This window comes from Labeo rohita, chromosome 25, assembly GCF_022985175.1.
Source record: "Labeo rohita strain BAU-BD-2019 chromosome 25, IGBB_LRoh.1.0, whole genome shotgun sequence".
Taxonomy (NCBI): domain Eukaryota; kingdom Metazoa; phylum Chordata; class Actinopteri; order Cypriniformes; family Cyprinidae; genus Labeo; species Labeo rohita.
Window position 1 is genome coordinate 15,042,176 of NC_066893.1, and position 12,617 is coordinate 15,054,792.

The 12,617-nt window shown below is 35.5% G+C and overlaps 1 protein-coding gene across 1 annotated transcript in view; it reads right to left on the reverse strand.

The window, feature by feature from the left end:
- Positions 1-1,767: 1,767 nt before the first annotated feature.
- e2f4 (E2F transcription factor 4) overlaps positions 1,768-12,617 on the reverse strand; it is an 11,561-nt gene continuing 711 nt past the window's right edge. The window contains exons 2-10 of the mRNA XM_051100285.1: positions 11,744-11,853; positions 9,342-9,503; positions 9,150-9,193; positions 8,943-9,007; positions 8,540-8,843; positions 6,114-6,266; positions 5,041-5,085; positions 3,846-3,890; positions 1,768-3,657 (exon numbers count right to left, since the gene is read on the reverse strand). Coding sequence (XP_050956242.1) covers positions 3,542-3,657; positions 3,846-3,890; positions 5,041-5,085; positions 6,114-6,266; positions 8,540-8,843; positions 8,943-9,007; positions 9,150-9,193; positions 9,342-9,503; positions 11,744-11,853 — 1,044 coding nt within the window. The 3' untranslated portion in view covers positions 1,768-3,541. The remainder of the gene's footprint in view (positions 3,658-3,845; positions 3,891-5,040; positions 5,086-6,113; positions 6,267-8,539; positions 8,844-8,942; positions 9,008-9,149; positions 9,194-9,341; positions 9,504-11,743; positions 11,854-12,617) is intronic.

Consider the following 12,617-nt stretch of genomic DNA (forward strand, 5'->3'; position numbering starts at 1 on the left):
AGTAGAATTTTCAGGTTTCTTTGATGAAAAGAAAGTTCAGAAGAAGAGCAGAAGAATTTGATCTGAAATAAAAATCGTTTTGTAAATGTCTTTACCATCACCTTTGATGAGTTTAAAGCATCCTTTCTAAATAAAAGTATTAATGTCTTTCCTAAAAAATAAAATCTCTTTTCCCAATAAAATAAAATAAGATAAAATAAAACAATGAATGGCATAGTGTACTGTGTTACAAAAGCTTTTTTTTCAGATAAATGTTGATCTTTGGATCTTTCTATTCAATTGTTTTAAATATTGATAATAATAATAGTAAAAAAAAAAAACGTTTCTTGAACAGCAAATCAAATAATAAAATGATTTCTGAAGGATCATGTGACACTGATAACTGAAGACAATGATGCTGAATATTTAGCTTTGATCACATGAATAAATGACATTTTAAAATATATTCACATAGAAAACAGCTATTTAACAGATTAATTGCATGCAAAATAAAAGTTTGAGAATGCCTATTATAGGTATGGTGGACTGTGTAATTATTATGTATATATAAACACAAACACATTTGTGTATATATTTAAGAAATATTTACAAGTATATGTATTTATCATAATTTGTATATAATTTATATTATATATAAATAAGAATATTTTGTACATAAACAACATACTTCTCTTAAATATATACATCAATTTGTGTGTATTTATATATACATATTAATTACACACAGTACACACAGATATATTAGACAAACTCAAACTTATATTTTGCATGCGATTAATCGCTAATAATCGTTGGACAGCCCTAAAAAAATCCAACAAATTTCATAAAACTTTTTTTTATGGTTCTCAGGAGAATATGGGAAATATCTGAATCTGCTATTTTACGTATTTTATTATTACTCCATTATGCATAAACAACCCAGATCTGCATAATTTCTACTTCAAATTGAGTATTTAAAAATACTAATAAATATAAATATATATATATTTTGGTGCTGTATTGAGTAGTTTCCTGTATGATAGTTATATCGAAGTTTTTCTGTTTCATTGTACTTTTTTTTCTTGTTTGTAAATTTACACAACTTTTTTGCAAGTGTTTTCATGGATTAATACACAACAGCCTTTAATTAATGTTAAATGGTTTGTTGACCATTTAATTGTTAAAAAAAACGCATTTAATTAACTAATTATATAAGTCAGTTGATTGATGCAGTTTTGTTCTTCATCACTAATACATACTATTAAAATACAGTAACAGTAAATTTAAATAGTATCTTACATAAATGTAAAAAACACTTTTCGTGATATTTAAAGCTACAATAAATTCTAACAGGTTTGATGTATACAAATAATTATCCTGACAAAAACAAATCTGCTATAATTAGCAAAAGCAATTCATGTTGGTGTAACTGTGTACTAAACAATAAAATAACTTGCTTTTTGTGACAACTTAAAACTTTGTTTTTCCTTCTATAATAGCTAAACAATATTATTTATATGTATTAGGTCAGCAACTGAAAAACCCAAGGATGATATCTTAAAGCAGAATGGTCATATTTTGGATTAATTTTTGAAGGGTTCAAACACTGTGTTACCAACCCAAGCTTTTAACCACTACACTACAATAGGCCTATTCAAGTGAAACTTGAAAAGAAATGCCTGGATCTGCAGGATATGACTCAAACACCTAGAAGCATTATGACAGACTCCTAAGGAATAAGGTGAAAAAAATGCCTTAAAGTCAAGCAAAATTCAAGAGCATCACAAATACAAAAACATTCTTTATTCATGGGGATGATGACTCCAGTAAAGAACAACAATTCCGATATTTTGCAATGACACAGTGAAGATTTTAAAAACTGCTTAAATTCCCTGGATACTGTAAAACTGATTCAGCCAGCCCGTTCAATGCATAGGGCTTGAAGTTAACCTGCTAATAAACTGTTTTAAAGTGCAATGTGGAAATAAGCCAGACAGAAGGAACTGCAGCCTATTTATCAAATGAGAACCAGAGCAGTTGGAGATCTATCAAGTACAAAAATAAATGGCAAATGCTTACTGTGTACAAGCATAAAAATATTATTTAGCAGACAGGAACGAGAAGATTTGAGTGGGGCCAACCATCAGTACCGACACGGTCAGGAACCCACATATAATGACATTCTGTTTGGACAGCGCTCAATACACAGCACACTGATACTCCATTTCGTCATATTGCGACTTCTCTTTACTCCCGCACCCACATCCTTCTTTAGACAGTTTTTCTCATATACAGACATAATGAAGATGTCACATTTTCAAAAGCATCTATACACATATATAAACGGGATAAGAACAGATGGACTTTAGAGACTGAAAACAGGGAGGGACAATGTTTTAAAATACAAAAATAGCAATTGGCATCTAATTTAACATTTGTACAGTGACCTTTCCACAGCAGTTAGTCCTTTAAACAAGGTTAAATTTATATTCACATCGTAAGCTACTGTATAGCCACGTTATATGAAAGCATGTTTCTGCCACAGAAAAGACTTTTTATCTCACAATTTTGGAAAAAACATTTTCTCAGAATTTCGAGATAAACCCAGAATTCTAATCTAACGATTCAAACTTGTTTTCTCAGAATTCTAAGTTTACATCGCTCAAATTTTTGCGTTTCAGACTGAATAAAGGCAACCATTGCAACTTTTTATTTCTTGCAAATGTGAGAAAAAAATTTGAAAATCCGTGGTGAAAACGAGCTTCTATAATTTTGTGAGACATGTAGCATTAATAAATCACACATGAAATAGACAAGTAGGAATGGTTCATCCAACACTTATGTATGTTTCTTCACTTTTTCTGACGCTATGATAAATAGATTTCGCTGTTTAGCACCAAACTGTATCAATTCCACACAATGCAATTTTCACAACTAAGCTTTTAGTGTAATTTAATTACTTCCTCATGGTTTTTCAGAGAGCGGTCATTTGACGCAAGATGAGAAACTTCTTCCTATTGGCAGAATTGCTTCACAATGTATGCATTAGAGGCATGCTTTCTTCAAAAGCATAATCATAAAATAACACACCGTTTCATTAGCAATCTGTATAATAGTTGCGTCCAGATCAGTAATAAATACACTGAGCGAGAGGGAGGAAAAGGTGCTACTTTAAAAGAGGAAGACACATCTAGCTGGTATTATCATTGAACCATTAACCAATTGCTGGTGAATTTTGAGACAAACATCAAATTCCCTCTGTGTCTATACAAAAGTTGTATAAAAGCAGTTAGTTTGAGATTAAACAAAAATGGTTTGGACGTCTGATGTCTGCATCAGACTGGATCGGTTGAATTTAGCAGGGAAAGTTCATTTTCAGTCAGCTGCTTTTGGGTTGGAGTAAATATACACATATAAAAAAGCTTTATATACACAGAATCAGCTTATCATACATATGGATCTGACACAGAGCCACGCTTTGTTTTTTCTCCTTTTGAAAGGGTAAATCAAAAAAGAAAGTTCTTTTAAGTACACTACTCTCATTGTACGGTGTGTTTGGAGGTCAAAGGTTGGCAATGGGAACGTCAAAGAGGTCGCAAAGGCCCTCCGTCTCATCCAAGTTATAGATGTAGTCATGGTCACCCGGAGGAGGGGATAGACGGAGGAGCGGAGAGAAAACTATGAAAGAGAAAGATGTCATTGAGCTGATAACATTTCAGGTCACATTTTAACTACTTTTATTGATTACGTATACACATGTTGTAATACATAAACACTTGATTTGTTATATACATAAACATCCAAAATTCCACTTCATGTTTAGTAATAGACTATATACAGGTGGCCTGATTCAAGCTCGGCTTTACCTTCTGACGACATCAGCTCCTCAAGCAAATCTGTGCTCATAATTTCTATATGGAGAAAGGAAATAACAAATATGAAAACAATTCTTCATTGTGCTAAAAATAAAAGTTTCAACTTTTAATATAATTTATTACCCCACCGACTTAAAATTTTTAGTTTAGCCGACTAAAATATTCCAGTTGTCACTTAAATTAACATTAAAGGGGTCATCGGATGCCCAGTTGATATGATTCCTTAGGGTCTTAATGAAAAGTCTATAATATACTTTGGTTAAAATTCTCAGTGGTTGTGTAAAACACCCTTTTTACCTTGCCACAATCAGCTCTGCAAAAATCATCTCATTCTGGTCGAGGTTGCTTTAAATGCAAATGAGCTCTGCTCACCCCGCCCCTCTCTTCTCTCTGTGGAGTGACGAGCCTGTTTACTTTAGCCGCATTTAGCCGCTAAACTTGCTAACTAGCACGTTATTAGGAAAGGTGATCGCAAAGATTCATAAAAAAACCCTTAAACTCACTTCTGCTGTAAGTGAAGCTGGATCATGAAAGATTCGCGCGAACATGGATATATGGAGGCGCGTTCCATTCACAAACAAACAATCTACTGCATCTTCAGCGGCTCAGATGTCGGGAGTAAATGACGACCACTATGTTCATTATTACATCCAGCAACACAACACCTCAATCGCTCAATCGGAGATATTCTTGTCCTACTTACATCCCTGCTTCGGCATCGAAACAAAGAGGGCGGGCTGTTACCGCTGATCTGAGGTAATGTCAAACAACTACTGTAAGAGCGGCCTCTGTTTGTGTGACGCCACAACGACAGGCATTTGAAAATTGCTCGATTTGAAAAAGGGGATATTATTTTTACAGATTAATTAAAAACCACTGCATGGATTTTTATCATTATAGGGTAGATTTGTACATACACTGCCAACACACATTAATGTTCAAACAACATGTAAAAGTGAACTTAGCATCCAGTGACCCCTTTAAGTAACTTAAAATTTCAAGTTGACTAAACTAGTCATTTTAAGTCAGCAGGGTAACAAATTATATTACGTTTAAACTACTTAATGAAACATTTGTTTTACAGTGTACATTAAATCACAGATTCTCTGGTTCAGTTAAGCATATCAGCGATAGATGACAAATATCAACAAGCAGCAAATGTTAAGCATGTTAAACTGATCCTCACCTTTCGGGTCAAACATTTCTGAAAGTTCTTTGGGAAGATCCAGCACTGAGAAAATGAGAAAACCTAGTCAGAATTGTTCAAGCAAGCCAGTTTGCTTCAACTGATTCTGAATTTTAAAGGCAACCCTGGGTATTAATACTTGCATGGCTTAATATAACAAATTATGTCTCTTACTGAAAAACATGCATTAGAAAACCCATGAAAAATGTACATTATTTTTAAAAAATCCACCGTTTTATACATATTTTGGACTGTGAGGGCACCATTATGATGTGAAATGGTTGCACTCTGTGAGCTACTGGCACTAGCTGTTGCTATTTTTACTGCAACACAACAAAAGCCACATTGTGCGGCTTTTAGTTGCAACTTTCAGTCGAAGCGCAACAAGAGAGGTGATAGAAGTCTTCACTGCTTTCCTAGTGATAAGAGGAGGAGAAAAGAATGGGAAAATACCTGTGGACGAATAAAACTCCACTTTAGCCCTGATGCCTTTGAGGCTTTTAGTATACCACAGCTACTGAAAGAGCTTATAAATGGTAGAGACAAGAAACGCTGGATGCCATCCTGGCAGGATGTAAACTTGCAGACGCACAGCCACTGAAGTTTCTCAGTGTGGATTTCATTCGATATCTGGGAGCATTTAGACTCCTTGTAGAGAAAAAGGATGGTACGGCATTTGGTTTAAGCCTATGCTTATATCCATCACCACGTGTAAGCTCTTTCAGTAGCTGTGGTCATTGTATCAGTAATATTTTCCGAGTTGCATTGCGGTCAAAATAGCAACAGGTAATGCTAGTAGCTTACAGAGTGCAACCATTTGACCTTATCAAAATAACCTTGCCCACCCCCATAGCCCATAATATGTATAAAACAAAGTGGATTTTTTAAACTACGTAAATCTTTCATGGGTTTTCTACTACATATTTTAGTAAGAGACCTCATTTATGAAATATTAAGCCATACAAGCTTCAAAGCATTAAAGAAATTTCAATGTATTATTTTTATGATATTGTCCCAAGACAATAAACATTAACGACAGAATCATGTTTATTTTCAAAAGCACAGGCACTTACGATCTGAAGGGTCTGTTTTGATTGGTTCAAAAAGGGTTGAGGAATCAGGAAGTGAAGAGCTGCTGTCCAATGAAGCAGAAGACTGTAGCTGCTGCGCGTCTGTTGAAGATGTCGGATTGACTGTTGTATCTGAAGTGGAGGTGCTTGAAATCTCTAATAATAATAATAATAATAATAATAGATATAAATACATAATATACACTACTGGTCAAATGAATAATTTGTTTTTGTTTTTGAAAGAAGTCTTGTGTTCATCAAGGCTGTATTTATTTTATTCAAATACAGTTAAAGCTGTAACATTGTAAAATATTACAATATTAAAATTTAAATATATTTTAAAACATATAATGGTAAAGCTGAACTTTAAGCAGTCATTACTCCAGTCTTCAGTGTCACTTAATTCTTTAGAAATTATGCTAATTTTGCTCCTCAATTTTCAGTAATCGTTCTTCTTAATGCTCGGGAATTTTTTTTTCAGGACTTTCTGATCAATAAAACATTCATAAAAACAGCATTGATGTAATATAGAATTCTAATGTAACAACAGAAACATCAACTGATCAATTTAATGTGCGTGAATTAAAAAAATAAAATAAAAAAATAATTTTAGGTTTTGTTCACACTTGTCATGTTTGGTTCGATTAAAACTAAACTGGTGCAATTGCTCTGTTAACCCGAGCTCACACTACAGGAGTTTTAAAATCACAAGGAGATCAATCACACAAGGAGAATCTTTGCAGATTATCTTCCCTGAAATCTTCAACATGCACACACTACAAGATTTGAAAATCATGGCACATTACACACTACAAGATATTATTAAGATCATCATGCCCGGAGGGATCGCCTCATGTGATCTCACGCAACGGATCATCATTTAGCAACTAATGTTTACATATGTTAACTAGCATGTTAGCAGCTTTCTGCACTCACCCAGTATGTTCAAATCCAAAACAATTTCATCCCAGAGCTTCGCTTTCACCTTACGGGTGTGGTACGTTTTCGACACTTTATACAGACAGTGTTACTACAAAAACTCAAGAAGCAGTTTCCTCCATCTCCACCACGGACCGTACAACTGCTGTTTTCCGGTCACGCATTGGCTGTTGTGAAAGTACTGATGCAATCATACAGCCGTCATCATCCCGATTAAAAAACCTAAATATCAAACATGTTTGTCCCTGACTTGGGTGCGAGCAGATCGGGAGGTGCAAGATTCGATCCGTGAACAGCTCACATTACAAGATAATCTGTGCTGAACATCGGGGCCGATCAAGGTGCTCGACAAGATTTTTGCTCCGATTCCCGGAGGGGAAAATCGGGCTAAACATCCTGTAGTGTGAGGCCTGCTTTAGTGCGGTTAATTTGAGTAAATGTAAACGCTGCCATCTGAACCCAGGTGCGCATCAAAACAAACGGACGAAGATGGGTCTCGGTCCACTTCCAAAAGATCTCTGGTGCAATTCGAATGAAATATGAATACGACACGGACCAAATACTTCTAAACGAACCGGGAAGTAATGACAAGATGTGACGCTATACGACGTGACTTCACAAAGGAAAATGCGGTGTATCCAAAACAAAATGAGCAGAGGGCAAATGTGGAGCAACGAGAAGGTAAAATGCCGTTTATGAGCTCTTTGTGCGTTTGTAGGTGGTGAAAATAAAGACATATACATGCGGCAATGAGTGAGCTTAGTCCAGCAGATGGAATTAGGTGTATTCGACTTAAAGCAGCACAGAACAGACCATTTAGTTTTGAGTCAGATGCACCTTTTCCTTTTGTTTGGACTGATCGGTGAGTTCCGTCACGAAATATACATCACTTAACCCGACCAATCAGGTTGTGAACGTATCACTATGTCTTTAGGTTCGGTATCTTTAGGTTCGCTGTCAAAAATGCCAGTGTGAATGCCAAGCGGAGCAGAACCAAATGTATAATTTTTCTTTTTGGTCCAGACCACATGAACCAAACCAACCGAACTACAAGTGTGAACACACCTTTCTTACGTACCCCAGACCACAGTTGTGAACCACAGTTTCCACAAAAACATTACCTGCACAACTGTTTTCAACATTAATAAATGTTTCTCAAGCAGCAAATTAGAATATTAGAATGATTTCTAAAAGATCATGTTACACAAAAGACTTGAGTAATGATGCTTAAAGTTCAGCTTTCCATCACTGAAATAAATCACATTTTGAAATATATTCAAACAGAAAACAATGATTATGATCTGTAATATTTCAAAATATTACTGTTTTTACTGTATTTTTGATTAAATAAAAGTAGCATTGGTGAACGTAAGAGTCTTAAAAATATATATATTTTTTAACATTTGTCAACTTTTGTAAATCATACTACATTCAGAAAACAAAAGCTTTTTCAGAAACAATATTTCATACAAATATGAGCAGCATCCCACCTGTATTTGCCCCAGCAGCAGAGGCAGTGGTTGTGTTGGGAGGGACGGCAGTGGCGGAGGTGGTGGTGGGACTCTGGCAGGTGGAGGTGGAGGTTGGCGTACTGTTGGCTGCCGGTTTGGTGGGTGCAGCAGCAGCGGAGGTAGTTGAAGCTGGGGTGGACAGGCTCTGAAGCATGTCATCAGGCGGGGGCACAGGCAGCACCACAGGAGAAGAACTAGTGGGGTCCTTATTCACCAGCAGGACCTCAATGGGGCCTGCAGAGCTCTTCAGGTGAATCTGGTACTTCTTTTGTCCGTTAACATGCTAAAACAAAAAAATAATATTAATGAAATGTACTTATATTTTTCATAAATACATAAACATTCCACATTACTTTTTAATAGAAATACAAGCAGGACCTACAGATTCAGGCACAGGAACCTCCAGCTGCGTTCCTGAAGGAGCTCTGATTGCTAGAAGAGTGTCACCTAGTGGCAAACAAACATATATAGAGTTACTGTTAATAAGGAATCATCAAAAAAAGTAGGCATTTGCTGCTTTCTGACTGGTAATTTTAGTTATTGCAGTAACACTGGTGTTTTGTTGGGTGTTTTGATGGGAAGAACCAACCTTTGAAGCAATTGCAGAGGTCTTGATGTGTTACATACGCCAGAGTGTGTCAAGTTAAGGACATACAGCAAACTTGGAAAATCAATTTAAAGTATCACAAGAGCATCTAGAGCTTAAACAACCTAGATCTTAAGTAAAGTCCAGTATTTACAACGCTCAAAGATGAATCCTAAAGTGCAGCTAGAAGGATATGGGCTATTTATTGAGTCGTCTGTCACGTTCTTGATGCTCTGCTGAACCCAAACTCTCTGCTGGTCCAGTTCATGTTCCCTCCTGTCAAGATCCTCCAATTCCAACTTGAGGTCTATCAGCTTGTCTGCAATTTCACGCGTGTTGCAACCTGGACCAACACCCCTACAAACAAACAGAAATAGAAGCAGACATTTAGATCAAGTGAATTACTTGACATTCAAACAGATGTGTCTCATATAAACAGCTACAGCTTAAAAAAGACACTCATTTTAAACAGATGTCTCAGAAGAGCAATTAACTGCATTTTTATGTTTGGGTTGGGTTATTTCTTAAAATAAACCTTGTTTGACTTGCTCAATGGCACTCACTGGGTATTATTTTAATTGCGAAACATACAATAGTATTTATCACAATTACAAAGTACATCACAGCACAGTACAAAGATCTGGTGTCGGTAAGATTAAAAAAAAATTATAATTAAAAAAAAAAGTTCAGAAGGAAAACTTCCTGATAATTTACTCCCCCCCCCCATGTCATCCAAGATGTCAATGTCTTTCTTTTTTCTGTCGCAAGAAATTAAGGCCTTTGAGGAAAACATTCCAGGATTTTTCTCTATATAGTGGACTTCAATGGTGGTCAACAGGTTGAAGGTCCAAACTGCAGTTTCAAAGGGCTCTACGTGATCCCAGCCGAGGAATAAGGGTCTTAACTAGCGAAACGATCAGTCAAGATAAAAATGTATATACTTTTTAACCACAAATGCACAATTTAACGCACTGTGCAATAATGTTGTAAAAGTAACACGCGGTTAGTTCTTCGTTGGTGTGCTTCAATTAAAAAAGGTAGGGTGAAAAACAGCTAATTTTCTCCTCCAACTTCAAAATCGCACAACATCGTTGTTTTACTTTTTTTGTAAAGGGCGTTTGACTTTCTTTGCACGTTCACTAGGTTGGCACTTGCACCTACAACACTTGTGCGTGACTATGTAATACGTGAGCTCAAGCTAGTGCAAGACGAGCATTTGTGTTTTTTTTTTTTTTTTTTTTAAGAAAATGATCGATCAGTTTACTAGATAAGATCCTTATTCCTCGGCTGGGATCGTGTAGAGCCTTTTGAAACTGCAATTTGGACCTTCAACCCGCTGCTCCCCACTGAAGTCCACTATATTGAGAAAAATCCTGGAACGTTTTCCTCAAAAGCTTAATTTCTTTTCGACTGAAGCAAGAAAGACATGAACATCTTGGATGACATGGGGGGGGTGAATAAGTTAATTTAATAAGGAATTTTTTATTCTGGGACTGAACTTCTCCTTTTATAAGGTTGCATTTATTTGATCAAAACTACAGTAAAATAGTAATATTATGAAAATCAGTCAGTGTTTTCCATTCAAATGTAATTTTAAAATGTACTTTATTCCTGTGATGACAAAGCCAAATTTTCAGCATCATTATTCCAGTCTTCAGTGTCACATGATCCTTCAGAAATTATTCTAATATGCTGATTTGCTGCATTTCTTATAATCAATGGTGAAAACAGCTGTGCTACTTTGTATTTTAATTTTTATAGAATTTTTTTCCAGGATTCTTCGATAAATAGAAATTTATGGAAATAGAAACCTTTTGTAACATTATAAATGTCTCTACTGTCACTTTTGCTCAAATTAACATCCCTTTAAATAAAAGCAATAATTCCTTTAAAAAAAATAAAAATCTTACTGACCCCAACATTTGAATGAAAATGTATGTGACCCTGGACCACAAAACCAGTCTTAAGTAACACAGGTATATTTGTACAGTACTAGCAATAACCCATACAGTGTATTTTTAGCTAAAATGATCAATTTTTCTTTTATGCCAAAAATAATTAGGACATTAAGTAAAGATCATGTTCCATGAAGATATTTTGTAAATTTCCTACTGTAAATATATCAAAACCTAATTTTTGATTAATAATATGCATTGCTAAGAACTTCATTTGGACAACTTTAAAGGCGATTTTGTCAATATTTAAATTTTTGTGCACCATCAGATTCCAGATTTTCAAATAGTTGTGTCTCAGTCAAATATTGTTCTATTCTAACAAACCATACATCAATAGAAGGCTTATTTATTCAGCTTTCAGATGTTGTATACATCTTAATTAAAAAAAAACTGACCCTTAAGGCTGGTTTTGTGCTCCAGGGTCACATATACATTACTATATTTCACATTTACATAATATACTGTGCAAAAAGGTTGCCGTACCCATGCGATAACAGTAAAAATCTTAATATCAATAAAAAGCATTGGCACTTATACATACATAATTAACATTATAATAACATAATTCTACTAAAGAAAGTCTGAGGCTCTTTTAACCTAGAACAACAATATAGGAGCATGTAAGGAGCGTGTCTGCCTTACTTCCACTGGATGCTATTCTTGGATTTCTTCTCGATGAGTCCAATGCCTTCCAAAACATTGGTAATGTCATAGATGCGCCGTTTCTGCCTTACAGCCAAAGTATCTGCAGCCTAAATTCACACAGTCACACAAACAGAGGAAACCACATTATTGAATTTTCTCATTACTTGTAAATAGACTAACTACACAACAAACACACACAAGTGTTTTGCACAGCGCAAATGTTTCAAATACAAAGCCATTAATAGAGCAGTTCACTAAAAAATACTGACTTTATTTCCTCTGTGAAAGGAGACTGCCTTGGTCACCATTCACTTACAGTGAATCTTTTTCCATGTAATGAACGTGAATGGTGACTGAGGCTGTCATTCAGCCTAACATCTTGTGAAGAAATCAAGTCATGGTGAATAAATAATAACAGAATTTCATTTTTCCGTGAACTGTCCCTTTAAGACTTACTGACTTTTGACAAAAACAGCTTAGAAAAGTTGATAAGCAAGAACTTGATGCAATCAAGTTCCAGAAGCTGCTTCGCATTTCTAAACCACTACGTCGAACACACACTCCTAGATCAGTCAAATTAGACTTTTACCACATTTTAGACGTGTAATATCGCGTTTAAACCCCACAATATGCACAGAACGCATCCTCTGCTCGCCCAGGCCTAAACTATCCCAAACTCCAGAGCACGTGGTTGTTTTGAAGGCTTTTGTTTGAGTTTTCAGTCCGGATGGGATCTATTTCTCAACCGCAGAAAAAACCCTCCGGGATACAGCAACAAACACAGGAGCTGTTTTGCTTTGCACCGGGAGTGACATAACATTTGCAACCTGTTAGCTGGCTCGCCTGGTTAGTTGAGGAACTAGTTTATTGA